The sequence below is a fragment of the Bradysia coprophila genome, unplaced genomic scaffold (assembly GCF_014529535.1).
Source record: "Bradysia coprophila strain Holo2 unplaced genomic scaffold, BU_Bcop_v1 contig_400, whole genome shotgun sequence".
Lineage (NCBI taxonomy): Eukaryota > Metazoa > Arthropoda > Insecta > Diptera > Sciaridae > Bradysia > Bradysia coprophila.
The window spans coordinates 14,473-36,073 of NW_023503656.1; the positions used below are offsets into that span (position 1 = coordinate 14,473).

The 21,601-nt window shown below is 36.2% G+C and overlaps 1 protein-coding gene across 1 annotated transcript; it reads left to right on the forward strand.

The window, feature by feature from the left end:
- Nucleotides 1-214: 214 nt before the first annotated feature.
- On the forward strand, nt 215-17,189 carry LOC119082247 (protein sax-3). Its single transcript, XM_037191709.1, has 15 exons — nt 215-376; nt 443-500; nt 606-736; nt 802-942; nt 2,324-2,455; nt 2,520-3,052; nt 3,125-3,245; nt 3,638-3,915; nt 5,136-5,255; nt 5,600-5,825; nt 5,998-6,093; nt 6,778-7,024; nt 7,425-7,588; nt 14,114-14,285; nt 15,070-17,189. Exons 1-15 carry the CDS (start codon nt 346-348, stop codon nt 15,761-15,763), a joined length of 3,144 nt encoding a protein of 1,047 aa, XP_037047604.1. The 5' UTR covers nt 215-345; the 3' UTR covers nt 15,764-17,189.
- The last annotated feature ends 4,412 nt before the right edge of the window (nt 17,190-21,601 follow it).

Below are 21,601 nucleotides of genomic sequence, written 5' to 3' on the forward strand. Positions count from 1 at the left end.
GGATGTGTAAATGTACGGAAAAAGGGAATTTATTTTTAATGATTATTAATGCTAATTAGGAAGTCTTTCTACTTTGAAACAGAGTGAATTGTAAGTATTGTACTTTCACTTGTAGAGTTGAATGGAAGGAGTTAATGATTGGACAAAAAAGTTCTGACCGCGTCAAAGTTTGCAACTGAACGACCCAAACAATTTCCCAATAACTTTTAAAACAATGAAGTGGTTGGAAACGCACAGTGCGAACAGTCTTAATTCAATTTTGCATTTTGTTTTCTTTCAGTTCTACGCGAAGATTTTCGTTTAGAGCCACAAAATACGAGAGTTGCACAAGGTGAAACGGCGTTGATGGAATGCGGTCCACCTAGGGGCTCACCAGGTGAGACACAGCTTCAAGCTATTCGGAGTGCTGGTTATTTTAATTTTGAAACGATTTTCCTTTTAGAACCACAAATCACGTGGAGGAAGAATGGACAAACAATGGATTTGACTAATTCAAAGAGGTGAGTGCTTCACTTTCTTCTCAATTTCCTTTTTTCTTCGTTTCATGTTTGTTATCCTAATTGTTCCCATCAATAATCGTCTTTTGTATTGTTTTTCAAATATAGAGTGCGCATCGTTGACGGTGGTAATCTGGCTATTCAAGATACCCGACAAACTGATGACGGTCGATATCAGTGCGTCGTTCGTAACATTGCTGGGGTGCGTGAAAGTTCTGTCGCTTTCTTGAAAGTACATGGTAAGAATAACTTGGTGTACAAGAAACTAAATGCATTCGTATGACCTGGAATGTTTCCTTCTCAGTTAAACCGTTTTTGATACGAGGCCCGCAAAATCAAACTTCGGTAGTTGGAAGTTCCGTAACATTTCAATGTCGTGTCGGTGGTGAACCCTTACCAGATGTTTTGTGGCGAAGAAGTGCTTCCGGTGGTAATATGCCCTTAGGTAGGTGGACTTATCCGTGAGATAAAAAAAAAATTGTCATTTATCTCTTGTCGAATGGCTTAATTCCATTTCGGTATTTAATTACGAGTGTAACATTATACAGTCTTCGACATTTTAAAAGTCTCACTGTCAAATTTTTCTGAGAATTTCGTTGTATCATTGCGAATTCACAATGACATTCTTTGAAAAAAATGACAGTGAGACATTTGAAGTGTCGAAGACTGTACATATGCATAATAGAAATGTGTAAACGGATAAAATGTTTGCTGTGAGCGACACTAATAGTAGATTACAGCAGAGCCTATGTAAATGAGTGCATGTACATGTATGCGATGAGAATGTAAATGAAATAGGGGATGGAATTTGTTTATGTATTGTCCGTTGACAAGTGGATCGCCACCGGTTTTGAGGGGGTTTTGATTTTTGTTTTTTACATGTTGCCACACATTGTTGACAAATTCAAGATTATTTATTTACGAAGGTTACGCTGATTGCTTAGTGAAAAAAGACTTCACCTAGCACAAATTAAACGACCTTAGACATATTTGACATTGCAATGTGAGCAACATAGCGAAAATTAATTTCAAAACCCCCCGAAACCCCGTGCTTCCACCTACATAAAAAACACGAACCGAACGAGCCAATCTCAATTTATTTACATGTTAGGTTTTTCGATGATTTACATGCTATGCGCGATCATTTACATGCTCTGGTCGGAAATTTTTCGATGATTTTCTTTATGTTTTGACTTCTCACAAACCACGATATAAATTGGAATTTACGCAGGCAAAACTATTTTTTGGTATACGTGCCATCGATACAATTAAGAAAACACTAAAATCACAACTGAATTTATAATTTGAAACAACAAAATCAAAAATTGTTTACTGAAACTGAGAATGACAACAATAAAGAAGTCAAGTAAATATCGCCAAAATGGCAGACACTACCGATGCCTACTAAATGAAAATGCAATTTTAGTGCAAAATGTTTAGAAGTGAAAAGGCTCCGAAATGCTACTTTTATGCAAAATTATTTCGTAGTTTTCATCTTAGACAATATAAATACAACGCACAGGATGCCTACTACACATTAAAGAACAGTACAGAAGATCCTATGTGAATGAGTAATACATGTGTGCGCACACATGTATTACTCATTTACATAGGCTCTGCTGTAATCTACTATTATTGATAAATGACTGCTTGTGTGTGTATCCGGCGCTAACATTTATATATTTGCATATGCGTGGGAGGAACAAACATATAAGTCAGCGGTGGAATATTATTTGCCATGTTTTGCCGAAATAGAGGCGTGGAAGCTTGACAATCGGATTCAGTTAATTAAAGTGATTTTGAAATGTTCAAATGTTCATTTTTAGGACGTGTACAAATCTTAGAAGATCGTAGCTTGAGATTGGATGGCGTCACATTGGATGACATGGGCGAATACAGTTGTGAAGCAGATAATGCTGTCGGTTCAGTTACAGCAACTGGAACGCTTTCCGTTCATTGTAAGACTATCGAAAAGGTTTATTTGTCATTTGTTCTGACCGAAAAGCATTCTTTCATCAACAGCTCCACCCAAATTCACTGTAAGACCAAAAACACAAATTTCCGAAATTGGTAAGGAAGCCCTGTTTGAATGTCAAGCTTCTGGTTATCCAAAGCCAACGATATTCTGGTCGATTGAGGGAAATCGAACACTCATGTTTCCTGGTATGAAATATGGAAATGTTGAAATTTCCATCACACCTGAAGGTCGTAGCGTCCTATCCATATCGAAGGTGCAACGATACGATGCGGGTAAAATTATTGTATGCAGTGCAGTGAACAGTGTTTCGTCCGTAAGCAGTCGTGTCGTATTGTCGTTAAATCCACAAGACGATCGACCACCGCCAATCATAACATTGGGTCCAACCAATCAGACATTACCTTTGAAATCGGTTGCGGCCTTACCATGCAAATCGATTGGGAGTCCTACTCCTATTATCTCGTGGTATCGCGATGGTATTCCTGTTATTTTATCGGAACGTATTACCCTCTCCGAAGATGGCACTTTGACAATTACCGATCTTAAAAAAGATGACGATGCTGGATTGTATACTTGCGTAAGTGATTATCGGCTATATCGTTTTAGGTCGAATTAATTTACGATTTGTGTGTTTGTTTCTGACCTTCAGGTCAGCAGTAGTAGGAGCGGAAAGTCAACTTGGAGTGCGTATTTAAAATTGGAAATGCCGACAAATCCAAACATAAAATTTTATCGTGCACCCGAACCAACAACATTCCCTGGACAGCCTGGTACATTTTTTTTATATTCTTTATATCTTGTAAACCTCACCAACCTCACAACACATTCACAATTCATTTCTCGTCCAGAATTTTCAGTTAATTTTATTTTGTGAAACTTTCTTTGATGCTCATTGACCCAGAATCGCCCTCTAAAGTGCTCCATTGTGTGGATAAATAAATAAATGAGAATATCGTGTCCATAAAGTGTTTAGTGATAACATGTTTTACTCAATTATAAAGTAACACAGAGAACACATTTCTCCAGCCACCCAAAAATTCCACTAATTTAATTTAATGAAACATACATTCCGAGCCACTCGTACCCGTAACCAGTTTTAGTCGAAATGTTCATATTATCGTCTATACACATCAGCTAAACAACAAATAAATTTTACCCACAGGAAAACCGCAAATTGTTGAGAAAACAGAAAATGGTGTGACAATCGCATGGACTCGAAGCAATAAAGTTGGCGCATCCAGCCTTCTTGGTTATACGGTGGAAATGTACGGTAGAAATGATACAGATGGATGGCTGCCAGTTGCTACTCGTTTACAAAACACCACTTACACACAAATTGGATTAACAGCAGGCATTAGCTACTATTTTGTTGTCAGAGCTGAAAATAAACATGGTTTATCGATGCCCAGCCAATTGAGTGAACCAATTTTGGTCGGAATGGTGAGTGGATTTCAATTAATTGAATTTTATTTGAGGTATGGTATACATAAACATAATGTAATGTACCGACTATACATGGTCGCTGTATGTATGTATGTGACTGCATTAGATGTCATTTTATTTTAAGTTTTATTGAACTTTAATTGGATTCGATTTAAAAAGTAAATTCTATTTTAAACGCAGTGGATATAGGACAACATTTCGGTGATTTTTTTAAATTGCGACCCAAAACGAATTTTGTAGACAGTTGGAATTCATGACGATTTCAAATTTTGTATTTAGCGATAGGTATTTTCCATGAAAGACTCTATACAGTAGTCTTGATCCTCCTTTGAAAATAGAACAAAAGACAATATTCCGCCAACTTCATCCCATTATTTCACCTTTCCATACTGCCTTTTGAACGTTGGACACGATTACTGTAATAAATCAGGTTGACCACATGCTATGCAAGTCATCCTTTATTATATGGGACCTGGATACAATAAAGGATCAATTAAAGTCACATTCATAAATCATCTCTCTTTCCCGAGACCGACTTTTATTCTTGCTACATTTTTTCCCCTCCTCATCCTCCTCCTTTCTTCGTCATTGGAAAACTAAAAACCATTTTATTACAACTCTTTTCTATTTATTTCAAGCACTGCACTAAGTATTTGTGTAATTTTCTATTTCTGTTCTGTATTTTATTATAGAGCAAACGGAATATACCACTTGATAAAACAAACAAAAAATTCCTCTTTCATCTCTCTCGCTCTTCTATGTGTCTGCCTTTCTTCGTTTGTTTGTAACCCATTCTGCTATTCTTCTTGTGTTTGTGCAATCAATTTAATTAATTTACTTACCCCCAACGGAGGGTGCTTTATTCTACCCATAACCAACCTCAATGCGAACTCGCTTTTACATTCATTATATTCTTACCAGAAATATTATGCGAAGTGAACTTTCCATTTCCCTGATTTTATACTTTGACTGTACCGAACTAGTATGATAGACAAATATGATGATGATGAATGTCATTACACAAACACTAAAACGGACTGTTACTTGTGGAGCGTCCGTTGTACCGATATTTATTGTAGTGTTCCCTTCTTCATTTAAATTATTCTTGTTTTTAACGTGAAAAGAGTAGACACGGAATTTCAGTTTCAGTCTGCTGAAAACAACAATAACCGAATGAAAAATATTAATTTTTATTTCAATCGTCTATTGAATAACAGAATGAGTTCAACATTGGTTTGGATTTGAGTGAAGCTCGTGCAAGTCTATTATCTGGGGATGTTGTTGAACTTACCAATGCGACATCAACGGAGCCAACCAGCATGAAACTTGTGTGGGAGGTCAGTGATTTCTTTTTTATGAACAAATATTTATATTTTACGTGGTTTCATTGTGCCGGATATTTCAATCTAATCTAATTCAATAAATGGAAAGAAATTGTGTATTTTAATCAAAGTTCTCATAATGCTAATTGATTTCGCAAATTGTATCTGATGTCTCGTTTTGAATAGTATTACAGTTCTGTTAAAAAGTCAAAATATAAAATTGGCTATGTATCCAACAGTGACTGTGCTGTACTATGCATCATCTGAAAATGATCATTCACAGCACACAACCACAATCAATTCCATTCGTATATTGTCAATGAAATTAATTAAATTCTGAAAACATTTTCCGAACATAGATAATCAATGGAAAATATGTTGAAGGCTTTTACATATATGCTCGACAAATTGATTCAGCAAATGAAACGTATAAAATGTTGACCGTATTGAATGGTGGCGGAGCGTCTACGTGTACTGTTACCTCACTCCTGAAATATACACTTTATGAATTTTTCATCGTGCCATTTTACAAAACTGTCGAAGGCAAACCATCAAATTCACGGATATCTCGAACACTAGAGGATGGTAAGTTTTTGTTTTATTGCTTTAAAATTGTACCTTTTGTCTCGAATTTAATTAAAATTACATTGGCATATCATTGTCCTATTTAGTAATTATCGATTGCATAGTAAATTATGGACGCAACAGCACAGAATTTCTCATTAAATTTATGCCTTTTGTGTTTTGATTATTATAGTACCAAGTGAGCCACCTTCGCATATGGAAGCTTTATTATTGAATTCTTCTGCGGTTTATTTGAAGTGGAAACAACCTGCTATGCCAGCTCATAATGGTGAGTGGATTTTAGTTTATATTTTCATTGTGTTTTGCATTTAATTAAAATGTTGGGGTTTCGTCCGTAAAATCAAATAAGAGAAATTAATTAGGATACAAACAACAGAATTCGCCGATACTTTAGTATAGACCTTTAGTACACTGCTCGCAATTGAAATGAAATGATTTGAAGAGTAATTTCTTTCGATGTTCCAATTGGTTTTAATATATTGTTTAAGATTCTGTAATAGAACGTTATTAGAACGAAATAAAAAGAACACATGCCACATTGAACAATAATGTATGCTTTGAAAATCCTTACATCTTACATCCACCCAAATAATTCCAACCACTTTCTGTTGCATATTAGGACTTTTGTCATAGTATTGAGATTGAGCACCACTGATATTAATCACTATTCACCTCGATGATATGTATGCAAATACCATTTTCTTCCGCTTATGCTAAACAAACAACAATTCTCTATTACATTGCATACACAAAAAAAAGAAAAAGAAACATTTCCAAATGTTTCCCGTCTAACTGCTGGCACTCAACATAATGTAACTTTAAATAAAACATAAATCCCAGGAAAGAGGGAACCCTTTCACTGAATTATTAATTTGCATTATCTGATGAAATTCCGTCATTTCATTTTAAACATCCCTTTCATCTGTTTTATTTTCTTCCTATGTTTACGCAGGTATTCTAATATCGTACAGTATTATCGTGCGTGGCATTGACATCAATCTGAACAAATCACGAGTCCTGACAAATGTAACGATAGAGGCAAGCACACCGACCCTATTGCTAGCCAATTTAACAGAAGGCGTCACCTATACAGTTAGTGTGGCTGCTGTCAATAATGCTGGCATTGGACCATATAGTTCACCGGCTACACTGCGTTTGGATCCGATTACGAAGCGGTTGGATCAATCGTCGTCACACAGGTTTGTTTTTGTTTTGGAATATAATCAAATTATTTAACGGATTAAAGTACGAAACTGTTGGAAAGAGAACGTCATTATCATTATCAATGAGTAAAGTGTTCCACCTATTTATTACCGACAACGCTGTGCAGTATATAAACTCACAATGATGGCATATATCCATTTTCCTTTATGTACCTTCAGACGAACATTTATGATAACATTGTAATAAACGTATCAGATGACACAAAGTGTTCATCAACGAAGATATTGAGCGAGAACAGAGCGGCGACTAACGCGCCATATTACCTATTTTTTTCGTTTTTGTGTTTCTCTTCTTCTTTTTTTTTTTTTAATAAAAAACGAACATAAAAAATGCGAGAAGAAAGAAAAGATTCATAAATCATAAATTCTTTTTCAGATATCCCATAAATCATAACCATATGGATGATTTCCTAACGCAGCCTTGGTTTATAGCCCTATTATGCACAATTTTGGTTGTTATGATTTTAACATTCTTCGCGATGGTGTTTGTTAAGCGGAAGCATATGCTGATGAAACAAAGTGCGCTCAGTTCAATTAGAGGTAAGTTCATTTGTTGTTTCTTGTTTAGAAGTCCTGATTCACGATTCCATGAAAAGGGTGTCACTATCACTAAAAGTGAAATTATTAGGAAATTACAGATCGAATGTAGTTTCTCTCGTTGTAGTAGAAGTAGTTTTAGTAGACAATTCGCTAACAGAATAAATAAAAAAACATCAAAGCGAAAAAATAAATCGGAAAATTGTTGAACGTCAAATCCACTGTTGCAAGAAGCACGTGTAGTCTCAACAGCGATTTAAAAAATCAAAGCTTTTGCATAAATTTGAAATAGGAAATTCAGCATCAATTACGCAATATTACAGCCATGCATTTCTTTTGTAGTTCCTTCATTCCATTTTGTACACATATTATTCAGTCTGAATATTCTACCTGATGGATTCCGTAGCGCTTTTCTACAAATATTGATGTAATAATTAGATTATGATATCTGTGCGGTCCCACGTGCATACAACATATCGTCATGCATAAATATGTTAACCATAAATAAACAAATTGAGAGGGTTGTGTTCAAGGGCATAATTATGTGTATGTTTACTACCCTTTAGATGTATCATGCCATCAACTTTATACGACCGAATTTTCAAAACACAAAGAAAACATGAAAAAAAAGAGGACAAAAACGAAAAAGCTCAACCAACCAACGAACTTCTATTATAATTTTCAATTCTTCATGTTTTGTTGTGTTGCTTATTTTCTTTTCCGCCGTGGTTTATTTAGATTTTATATGCGCCATGGGTAATTATGTGATAGGACCGATGATTTGCCTGCAAATATTTGCCTTATGGATGATGGTTATTATGATTATGAATGGTTTTGGGTTGATTATGAATATTTAGGCACAAAATTGGGGTTAATTGTGATTTTGGTTGCTTACTTGTGTATCGATACTGTTGCAGGCGGATGTTATGGAAAGTTTTATCACAGTAGATGAACTTTTTGTTTTGGCAAGATTGCGACCTATGAATCATGCGGTGTGTAATTATCAATGAGAATTGAAATCTATCTCTTGTTACATAGTTCAAAGGTGTTAAGAGGCATCGGTGCTGGTAGACTACATTTGTGCGTTTCATATTTTGTTTTAGAAGATATTTAAAAAAAGATAGATTGGGTTGTAGCAGTTTCACCTGGCTAATCCTGAGGCAGGGTAACAGTTTCAAGCAAAGTGCTTTGAGTGACAGCTTCCAAATAGAGTACTATTTTGTATGAAATTTTGTCCAGATTTTTGCAAAATTTGTTTAAGACACTGTCCCGTTTCTGTACTATATCTAGAGTACCACTCATGCTTGAAGTGCATTGTAAACATAGCTAACGCCGACCCGTACGAAACACCTATTCGTATCAAAAACCTTTAATGTGAAACTCTTCATTTCTCTTACTTCATTTTCTTCTCTGCTGAAAAACTATTCTTCCTTTTAAATCACTTACATTATCCACTCTTTGCCTTGTTATCATATACAATTAAATTGCCGGAGGCAATATAGACAGCCCCGTACGAAGTCAAATTTCATAAATTCCTATTTAAACAGCTATATACGGCTATATTTACCTATATTTCACTGTAAATAAACATTTCACAGAGGAATATGCTATTATATAGCTCTATATGCCTGTATATATAGATGTCCATATATGGAATCCCTGAAACCCCTCACACTTAACACATTATTTCCATGTTAACAGAAACTCTCTAAGCATCATTTTTCCCACTTTATATCACTTTTACTAAAATCCAATATGGCCGCCGGCAGCCATTTTGTTAGGAGACCGGAAATAGTACCGACGCTTTACATTCGTTAATACCTAAAAAAAATTCATGAAATTCGGTCAAAATTTACTCGAGATATTGTCAAAATACACCACGTTCACTGTACTTCCGAGTAGCCAGATAAGAGCTCACTCCAAGAGACCTAGCTCACGCTCCGGAGAACATAATTTCATAAAAAAATTTTTCCTTGATTGGTACGGTCAATACCTATCTAATAAAGCTAAAACAGACGAAATATGTTCAAATGTGGCCGACCTACAAGCAAAAACTGCTTGCCGCCCTGTGCCTGTTCCACACCAAGGGGTCTAACTCACGAGTCGGTCATCCGATTTCCATAAACTTTTTTTTTGTCGATCGGTATTGTAAATACCTTTTATTTGACGTATCACTTACAAGTTTAACGTTTAAATGTCCGGAGATATCTTCGAAAAACCGTAAAGCACTTATTGGGCCACAGCTCGGGAGGGGTCGATCCAAAATCACTCATCTTCGAACTTAGCCTGTCTTTTGACATTACCAAACGGGAAAAAAAAGAATTTTCAAAATCGGATGCGTTTTACTCAAGTTATCGTGCAGACAGACAGACGGACAGACGGACATTTTTTTTTTCGCGGATTTGGCATCTCTAGACAACCACAATAGGTTTCCCCTTACTCAGGGAGTCCAATTCGACGTGTTACAAACGTATGCGTAAACCTATAAGACCCCAGTACTTCGTACGGGTCTAAAAAGTCAACATATTCGTGGTTGTTATTGTCGTCATACATTCTTCAAAACGGATTCTGGTGAAAATAAATTAGTGACAACAAAATACGAAACGCGCAAATGTAGGCTGAAATTTTAGCTAAGAAGCGCTGCCTCTCTGAGAAAAATCTGGTGAAACTAAAATCTTACGAACTATACGAGATTTAACTAGGTCCCATTTGTTGGGTGGGTCAAATCCCTTGACTGTCTGAATAGATGTTGGATTGGTAATGATTTATTGGTTGATTAAGAAGAACTACTAGAACGGTCCAAATCTCTCATTAATAATTTAATTCTGTTTTGTTTTACTGAAAATCTTTGTAAAGTCTTGAGATGTTATAAAACGGTACTAATTTTTGATTCACAACTTCATTTTCTGTTACTGGCCTGGTTTTATGCTCATATTAGACCGTTAATGTCTATAAAATGATGAATGCCTCGGTGTGTTTGGGACTAAACCTATCTTGCCCGTTTCTCTTCTATATACTTATTGAAGAGTATAATCTGAAGTGAATCATAACTCGCTGATCCATGAAGCAATCGTCTACGGATTATCTGTGCAAGAAAAGAAATTTCGTCCATTGATCCATCGTTCACTCAGAGTCTCAGCGTCAGTTTCTCACCATATTCAAGACTTCAACCGAGCTAAAACAGAACAATGAAGACCACGAAAGAAGGGCCATATACTAAGTCCAAGTACAGTCAAATCCGCGTAAAAACGCAAGAGCGAATTAAACAAAAACAAAAAATTGTCCGAGTCTCGTTTATCCCTAGAGTACCTAGAGACACCGTTTCGTTCCGCTAAATTCAAAAACTTCGGAGTTCATCCTTACAATTCCCGTGAAATGTAAAGTGAAGACAAACACATTGGGGAACTCATCAGGGAGTGTGGTAGTTTTTCAATTTATATGCGTTCTACGGTAAGGTGGATAAAAGGAAAAGGATCAAAGGAAAAAGCACGATTAGAAAAACACAAGATCAGTAAACGTAACAATAGTCACCAATCGTTTGCGAACCATTACCCAACATTTTATTGAAAAACTATAAAAATATAACAAAGAATAAGAATAAAATACCGCAAAGATCGTGGCGAAAAAAGTTTCAAATTTGGGCCCTTCGACTAAGGCCGCTACTCAACCCTAAGTATTTTTTGCACATAAATCGAGTAAATATCATCCGATTTTGCTAGTTTTTGTTTCATTTGAGAGATTATTGAATGCCGAATAGAATGATGGCAAAAAAAGTTTCAAATTTGGCCCTTGGACTAAGGCCGCTACTCGGCCCTAAGTGTTTTTTGCACATAAATCGAGTAAATCTCATCTGATTTTGCTAGATTTAGTTTTTTATGGAAGGTAATTGAATACCGAAAAGAACGTGGCGAAAAAAGTTTCAAATTTGGCCCTTGGACTAAGGCCGCTACTCGGCCCTAAGTGTTTTTTGCACATAAATCGAGTAAATATCATCCGATTTTGCTAGTTTTTGTTTCATTTGAGAGATTATTGAATGCCGAATAGAATGATGGCAAAAAAAGTTTCAAACTTGGCCCTTGGACTAAGGCCGCTACTCGGCCCTAAGTGTTTTTTGCACATAAATCGAGTAAATCTCATCCGATTTTGCTAGATTTAGTTTTTTATGGAAGGTAATTGAATACCGAAAAGAACGTGGCGAAAAAAGTTTCAAATTTGGCCCTTGGACTAAGGCCGCTACTCGGCCCTAAGTGTTTTTTGCACATAAATCGAGTAAATCTCATCCGATTTTGCTGGATTTAGTTTTTTATGGAAGGTAATTGAATGCCGAATAGAATGATGGCAAAAAAAGTTTCAAATTTGGTCCCTTGGACTAAGGCCATTACTCGGCCCTAAGGGTTTTTTGCACACAAATCGAGTAAATCTCATCCGATTTTGCTAGTTTTTGCTTCATTAGAGAGATAATTGAATGTCGAATAGAATGATGGCAAAAAAAGTGTTAAGTTTGGGCCCTTGGACTAAGGCCGCTACTCGGCCCTAAGTGTTTTTTTGCACATAAATCGAGTAAATCTCATCCGATTTTGCTAGATTTAGTTTTTTATGGAAGGTAGTTGAATACAAAGAGAACGTGGTGAAAAAAGTTTCAAATTTGGGCCCTTCGACTAAGGCCGCTTTGTGGCCTTATGTGGTTTTTGCTCATAAATCGAGAATATTTCATCAAACTTTGCTTTGTTTCGTTTGACAGATAATTCAATACCGAAAGAAAATTGATAAAAAAAGTTGTAAATTCGGATTCCTAAAATTACATCGAATTTTTTTTTTATACTTGAGAATTACTTCGTACGGGCTTTTGTAATTGCGCTAAGCGCAATTTTAAAGATGAACACTTACAGTTAATTTGCAAAAATAGGCAATAATGTCAAGTACGCAATAAGGTTACGGAAGCACTTTGATAACGGACGAATAAGGGTTACGGGCTTATTAGGGCTACGGTCGTATAATGGTTTCGGTCAAAATAGGTTTACGGGGCTCAGTCGCAGCAAACGCTCCGACTGTTCTGATGCCTTATTTCGTCACATTTCAATACATTTTTAATCATAGTGAACGTGTTATGTACGGTGTATTTGTTTTTGTAAACCCCATGACTTACAGTCAAGGGAATGAGCGAAATGAAAAGTCTGAACAGTAAGACTTCACCGTAGGAAAAGGGTTTGGAAGTGAGTGAGAATATAAATTCAAAGAACTCAGATTGTTTGTGTGGCTGTGGCTGAAGCAAATTCCAACTGAAATTTCACTGCCACCGACTGTGGTTATTGAATCTTCATTCAGTTTAACATTTTTCCATAAATTTGGGATCGGAAAATTTTAATTGATCAGATTTAGTCGGGAAACAGACAAAATTTTTATAATTTATTTACATTCTTCACACAAAATAGAACAATTCTGCGTTTACAGAATTTATTTTACGATAATTCAAATATATTTAAAAAGCATTTTAATAATTTTGTGCGACTTTCTTCTCAATATTTTTCAATATTCAAAAAGACTGTCAGGAGGCTGTAAGTTTTTTAGAACAGTTTAGAACTTTCATTTACTAACACACACAAACAATAACAAAGGCAAATCGGGCGTAGCCGTGTTATATCATTGCCGATTGTTGTATAAATTTGATGTGAGTTTTGTGGATTTTCATTTCAACTTTAAAAATATAAAATTGTGTTTTTTTCATGTGTCGTAGAAGAATTATTTTCCTAAAAAGGCCCTTTTTGTCAAAATAAATTATAAAAAGTCGCTGTTTATCGACTAATTAGAGCAGAAAAGATGTCTTTTCATTATTCAATGCAGTGAAAACAAAATTGACAGATAAAGTTTACATTAACGGCCTAGTTAAAAACTATTTTTCATGCTTCGGGGCCGAAAATGAGGGCAATTTTTCGAATTTTCTCGGGTTTCCGGCCCTCTGCATGAAAACTTACATGTGCACCTGTTTGGGACGGTTGATTTAAGGCAATTTCGCTTGTAAGCCTCACTTCGTTCGGCCTACAATCCGCGAAATTGCCTAAAATCAATCGTCCAAAACAGGTACACAAATAACCAATTCGATTTAAATCAAGTGCATCCGTAAGCAACCAATGTATACTTATGCAAATCTGTTAGTGTTGTATCTTTGTTAGTTCGAAATATTGCTAATTAATTGGATTTGCGTTCAAATAGCGCACCCTTTATTCTGCTAATTGAAATGATAGTCTCAATCTGGGTAGCATATAAGTTGTTCGTTTACTCTGTAAAGCTAACGATAAACTCAATATCAACATCAACAACAACCACCTATTCATAATACATGTTTGCATTTCATTTTCATCTTTTCCATTTATCATCGACGAAATTTCTTGATTCATGCATATGGAGCTCATTGTTTTGTTTATTTCAACCGAATTCGTTTGTTTTTTTCGCTTTGAACCATTTTTTTTTAAAACCAAACTACCAAACGTGGAAAACTTATAATTTATGGGAAACTGTTCTCTTTTACAGACGATCGAACTAATGGTGTGCTCAAAATATCAAGTTTATCGAGGAATGGAAATGGATTTTGGTTAGACACGACAGGAATGGTCTGGCGTCAAACGGAAATACCAAAAGACCAGATAGCAGACTATGCACCCGTTTGTACAGTTCCACCGCCACACGATGCCGATACAAACAGGTAAATATTATGGAAAATAAATGTCTTTTGTTGAATGGTTTGGGGAGGGGGCAACGATTTCTCTTTTTCAAATTCCTTGGGTATGTGGGTGTTATGGTAATAGAGGACGCCAGCTTTTTTGGACAAAAACGATAATGTCCAACAATAACAATAATTCCCAACAATAATGCCCCGTCAAAAATGGCGACTATTGTGAATGCATAGTATGCATTGCATACATATGGACAAGTAAATTTTCTATTTATTTTTGATTTGGTACTGCACTGAACATACAAAAAATTTTGGATTGTATTTTGCTTATAACGAAACCCGAAAATGTGAAAATTGAGTTTGAAACGTTCCAAAATATTTGGCTTGGTCATTTCATCCCTCTGTAGAGGTGTGCGGGCCGATGTTTTTTTGAAGCCCGTCCGGCCCGAAGCCCGGTCCGAAATTCATTTTTAAAGCCCGGCCCGAACTGGCCCGACGTATTTATAGCCCGTCCGGCCCAAGCCCGATCGGGCCGGATAAAAACTCGGATGGGCCGACATTTTCGGGTGGCCCGAAAGCAAATTTCATATAAAAAAGTGCGCGAAACTTTGAAAATCTGGCCATCTTGATTTTTTAGGTCCGGTCCAAGCTCGGCCCGACAGATTTGAAGCCCACCCGGCCCAGGCCCGGTCGGGCCGAATAAAAACCCGGGCGGCCCGACATTTTCGGGCGTCCCGCACATCTCTACCCTCTGACCTCATTTTTCCCATCAAATATGCAAATTTTAACCTAATTTCTTTCATTTATTCACCAGATGTGACTATTCAAATTATCCGGCCGATTATGCAGAAGTTTCAACATTCCGCAAAACACCCAGCGAATGTAGTGGCAATCGCTCACCAGCCCCTTATGCAACCACAACACTTGTGGGTGGTACAAGACTGACTAATTTTAGGCATAATTCACATCACAACATGTACTTTTCCAATGAACTCTATCCGCAAACGAATCGCGGCGTTTATTCGGAATCGTATTTCAATCCGAAAGACAAGGTGAACATCACCGAAAATAAATTAGTGAATCACTGTAACACATACAATGCAAGCGTATCAGTGCCACAAACACCAATCGGAACAATAAGACCAAATCGATTAAAATTATCGCGAATGCCGAATTTTCGAATAAGTTTCGGTGATGGTATCAATCAGCAGCAGCAACAACAACAACAGCTATCACATAACCATAATCTACAACAACAACAACAACAGCCCCAAACAACCGAACAGCAAGAGCAATTATATGTTAAAGTCGGTGAAACAAATCCACCATCTGAAGTATACGTAAATTGGAGTCAAAATCAAAATCATCGCAGCCAACATCAACAGCAACCAAATCGCTACCATGAAAAGCATCGAAAGGACATCGATAAGGAAATGATTTATGCACCGTCGGGAAATCGAAGTATTATAAGTTATGTGAGTGCAAATAATCGATTCGATGATGTTTAGTCGATCCAACACATACTTTACGTTGGATATTCAATACGCTTTCGAGACACATCACTGCTGCCACAGGATGTGTTATATGTGTTATATATGTGTGATGATAAATTACTTTAATGTAAATTATGAATTATTATCTGTTGTGTCGGTACGGTAAAAAAATATGAAAACGAAGCGGGCGCTTTATGATATTTATACTTGAACCACTTACCTGATACTCGTATTGGGAAATACAATAAAATCCTCTCATGACGTATCCAATCTAATCACACGAAACACAAAGTAAGACTGACCTTCGTTAATTTATTGATTCATTTTCTTTTTCCCGAATTATTTTTTACTCACGTCCTGATATTTATAGGGGATAATAATGTTTCAATTGTTATAAGATTCAAGAAACTAATTTTTACGATGAAACGGAAGCACGAGAGGTCTTTAAATCGAATCTTAAAAGTTGAAGAGGCGAAGGGATTTTTCTAGCGAAATACACCAATGAACTAACGGAACTCGTTAAACTCATTGTGATGATCATTGATCTACACATAACCTTAACATTCGATGGACTTTCAATCGAAAATTCTACTAATTTCCAATTTGGGGAAGTACAAACCTTTAGCAGAGTGTAGGCAGACATAAGAAGTGACGATTTACAATCCAATTCAGTGTATTCATTTCACATACATTACCAATGTAACGACATTTGCATGTAATATTTTAACGAAGTGACTATTCGCAACCAGGTACGAATAGCATCCATTTTTAACGTGGATATCGCATTTGTAATGAATAACATCAATGGGATTGCAATGAAAAAGTTTATTTGTTCGCTCTGTTGGCGCTCTGATCGAACAAGTTCGGCCAACCGGTCTTTCCATTTCAAATAGTGGCACGGGAAATTGTTTTACTTTATTTGCGCTGCACCTCATGTGAATTCAATAATGTCAGTTCTTCTTATTCGCAAAATGAACGGTCAGAAAGATGTTCGCTAAATTGCTATTTTACCGATTGGACGACCTTACCATTACCACCCGACCGTGAAGGTAAAACGCTACAAGAGAAACGTTACTATCTTTGATGACTCTTTCAACTATAATTCTTGCATACGAAAATGTAATTTTTTATGACCAATTATATAGCTATACTCCTAACTAATCCCACTTAATAGAGTGCAGTAAAATTCGTACAAATTGATTTCGTTCAATTTACTTTCTACTCTATTTTCATGCGTGTTTTAATAGCCGAGTTGAGTAGTGCTTCAGAAGCCATTAAATACGGGTTGAAATGAAAATTGAAAAAGTTTTTTTGTTTCTGTTGCTGAGAATCAACTTCGCCAGGTAATAAAAAATCATGTGAGAAGAAATTTAGGGAAAAAAATAAATAATCAGAAAATGTGATGTGTACAAAGTAAAAATAAATTAATTAAATAAATGTATTTGCTGTGTATACCATTGAAATAATATACTGTTCTGTGAATATTGCGGACTGGATGAAGTTTGGTCGAATATGTACTTCTAGTAGAAACATTTAGATGGAAATTGTGTGGAGATCTTTGTAAATATTAAATTAATGGAAATTGTATTTGTTTATCCGAAATATTAATTAAATTCAATGGGAAAAACTTACTATAAATTCTACTTGTAGCCCGTAAATATTTATCACTTATAATTTTCACGAAACGAATAGAGACCAGAGCGTCTCTGCATTTAGGGTGTAGCGGTTTTTACAAAATGTGTTAGTTCTTCTAAGGCTCAGCCGGAAATCCACTCAGCTGGTCCATCTGATCATTTTATGGAAGAAAAAAAAATTTCAAACTTAAATTTTGTGCTGCCGCCAGATCGATTTTCGAATATTTCGTCGTTTTCGGCCATGTCACATATATCGATTTTTTACGGTGGGCTCAGTGTACATAAAAAGTTGAGTCAACATGGTAATCTAATCTCCAGGCTTCACAGATTATTTTATAAAAATGATCAAGTCTAAAAAATTATTTTTTGAGTTCATGACTGATTGTCAAAGTTCCCCGATGGTGATTTTGAGACTTTAATCTCGCCACCGTAAAAAATCGATACATGTGACGTGGACCGAAAACGACGAAATTTTCGAAAATCGATCTGGCGCAACACAAAATTAAAAGTTGTAAATTTTTTTTCTTCCATAAAATGATCAGAGGACCAGCTGAGTGGATTTCCGGCTGAGCCTTAAAAGAACTAAGACATTTTGTAAAAACCGCTACACCCTACTCTGCATCATCAATCGTCGCAAAAAAAAACAATTTCCCTTGTACATAAAATGACTTTGACGAAGTCACTTCGTAATCAACGCTTTTAGTTCCACAAAGTGTTCAAAAGCAAATAGTGCATACCATCGCCTAAAATTTCTTTTGTTACTTTCAATTATGCTACAGTGTTGAAAAGTTGACATTTCGAAATCAATTTGTAATTTTTGTTGAGAAATGCAACGCGGTCCAATATAAATAGAAATTTTAGATGGTTGCCACGTAAATCCTCTAATACTATCCATAAATCGTGCCGCTTTTTAGTGTAATTAAATGGAAGACAATGTGTAAAGAACAGAAAAAAGTTTAACTTTTATTTATATGAAGGAATTATTTAACCTGTTACAGACGGATGTCATCTGTTATCGACAGCGACAGTAATAAGAAACGACAAGCTCTGACTAAAGAGGTCTTATATAGCAAAAATCATGTTCAAAACAAATGAAGTAAAAGATTTCTGAAATCAATCTATAGAAAACCTTCGATCAAATGAAGCAATAGATCAGATAGTAAAGCTGTTACTATGCATGCCGTCTCTGACAGGTCAAAGGGAAAATTATTTGAAATCAAAACTAAAATGAATTTGTTTTCAAAATTTGTTTTGGTAATATCAGGCGAACAATCTACATATTACATAATATTCAATGATTCTCGGAAATTGCTGAGGATACTGGTGTTACGAGAAAAAGCTGTTTTAAGTTTTTTCTTCGTAATTTTTTTTTGTTTATTTTCGTTCTTTCGATTGTAATAAATCCTCTGATTTTGTAAAAATAAATTAATAATTGTCCTATTGTATTGTATAATAACCGTCCTCCTATGTACATATATAAATGAATACCACCTACTATACACTTACTATACTATATGAGAAGAAAAAGAATATTAAACTGAAACAAAAAAAACTATAAATTATATGGAATGCAAAATTATATTGAAGAATAACAAAAATTAAGAAATGAAATATTGCGAAAACTAAAAATAAAAACCAATTGTGATAAATTAAAAGCTCTGTTTGTTCTGTTTGCCCATCTACTACCCTTCAACATTATGTTAATGTCATTACCTGATCAACAATAAATCAGCTTGTTGGTTAATTTGCTTTAGTAAGTCAGAAAGAAGGGACATAAACATTAAACAATAAAGAAAGATCAAGAATGTGGAATCAATTGACGTTAACTGCGTGCAAATTGCTCGTTCAATTCATTCGACATATCTGACCATCGATATAATATAGCGTAGATCGGAAATGTCAAAGCAACTTTATGCGGCAGTATATTATATCGATGTATCTGACAGCTACGGGATCGTGTCTGACGTTCACAAGGTCATGAAAATGATGTTTATAAACACTGAATATAATGTAGCGCAGTTACGCACGAGTCCCTACTTTCAGGTGAACTTAGTTTGCACACAAATTTATCAGGTGCAACAGCATTAGTCACAAAGGAAATATGACGATGGCAACATTACAAAAATGAATTCACCTGAAATTAAGACGACGGCATCTGACTTGACTTGACTTGAGTAACCAAAACGTGCTCCTGTGAGCGATCCCATGAGAACATTGGACGTGAGGATTTTGGTTTGATTTGATTGTAAGTCAGACCCTAATCCTCCCTTTCCGTTCTCCTTGATTACATTCAAAGCACACATTAAAACGTCTTCACTCTCCCTGCTCAACTTCCACCTTTCGACCCTTATGTGTGTTCTGAATGATATCAGTGTAGGGCACACCATTCTGGTCTACTATTTTCTTATATACCACAGAGTACTTTCTGTGGTAACTACCTCAACCACCGTCGCACGATCTATGTGGTCGGACTAACTACACGGCAGTGGGGAGATGAACCAACCACCTGAGCTCTTTCATTGCTCGGAAATATTTTTGTATAGAATTGGTATCGTGAAGAAAATTACCTGTAGCAGGAGACTTACCAAACCACACGTCATACAAACCATTTATTCAGATTCATCGATATTTCATCGTAAGGCCATTATCAAGCGTTGGTGCGTAATCATTCTTTTGACTTTCGTATCATTCAAAAAAGCGTTCTCCAATAAGCAATTTTAGCGCGTGAAACGAGAGAGATAACATTAAGATCAGATATCTTTAGCAGAAGATAACACAGCCAAATTTTTACATAAAGCCGTTTACACTATCGCTAGCCAAAGAAACGAGAATGCTCCCGTCAACAAATATCCGAGAAAACCTGGAAGCAAATGAAATACTCGCTGTTCCGACAGACCGCGCAACGATTCGTAAAACGCTCCACATGTGTTGGCCACACCACGTAAACAACGACACCTACATGTAGAGTATACGCTCCTCTTAGGAAACGAGCAAGAAACGCTCAAACTCAGAGGCTGCTAAGCCCTTAACCGTTACGGAAAGAACAGTTCCTCCAAGCAAGGCAAACGTTCCCTTCAAGCAACGCTAAAGAAAAACTGAAGGTTAACGAATCATAACTTTGAATTGACAGACGTCGACAACAATTAAAACCAACAACAGACCGAAACTCGAAGCGCTCAACATCACGGAAAGTCTAGAGCAACAACGAACAATTGCAAACCAATTGTACTTGTGTACGTACGAAGAGCGAAAACAAGAATAAGGCTTCTAATCGTACAGGACCATCCGTTAAGCATCTGTTTGCCAAAACTGGTATAACGGCACATAGAAATCAAAAGTGTAAATGCACAAAGTAAAACCGTGAGATACGACACATTCAGAGAATGGTAACTGGAAAGCATCAACCATTCATTCTTCAAGTTACATCGCACGTACCGAAAACCGTTAACATATACAAACCGTATCTGCGTCAACTGGAGTCAGAGTTTTCTCCAAACCGCGCTGCACTGCGTCCCGAGCGAATCAGTTCAGTATCATTTACGCGGTACAAACCGTATTTGCAACACGTTGACACCAGGACCAGAGCCTTCGTTCATCATCGAAGCATCTACGATGCAATATGAGAAGTTGAAATGTTTAAGTGCCCATATTTCATCGCATATGCATCCAAACCCCATAAGACCCTATTTGGCCCAAAAGCACATAAAATTACCTTTCAAATGATACCCCACACCACCATGTACGGCTCGTGTAACTGGAGAAATATTGGTAAGAAAAGTGCAAGTTTTCTGTTGAAAACTTCAACTGCACATATTTCAGTGTGGATTAATTTTAAAATCAATGAGTCTCTATTCGGCTCAATAGTACATGTGATTACCTTTCTAATGACACCCCACACGACCCTGTACGGCTCGTGTACCTGGTGAAATTTTGGTAAGAAAAGTGCAAGTTTTCGGTTTTTGATCACCTTTCACCAGTCACAAAAGCTTCGAGGAATTTTTTTGAAAGTGGTTTTGGGTTCTAGGGTCGAAGTCCTTTCTAGGCGTATAAAAAAGTCCACTGGAAAATACGTCCGATTTCGGTAGGCTGTTTTTCAAAAGAATCCCTCTGGAGCATTTAATAAGATAATATTCAGAGCTATTGCTCAAGCTTGTAGAGAACACGGCATCTGCGAAACGATTATTTGATGGATAATCACGATGCTCCACTCTCGCATTGT

Coding starts and splice junctions, on each gene's coding strand:
- LOC119082247 (XM_037191709.1), top strand. CDS start 346: ATGGAATGCGGTCCACCTAGGGGCTCACCAG. Junction 2,456..2,519: donor TGGAACGCTTTCCGTTCATT/GTAAGACTATCG, acceptor TTTCATCAACAG/CTCCACCCAAATTCACTGTA. Junction 7,589..14,113: donor TGCGCTCAGTTCAATTAGAG/GTAAGTTCATTT, acceptor TCTCTTTTACAG/ACGATCGAACTAATGGTGTG.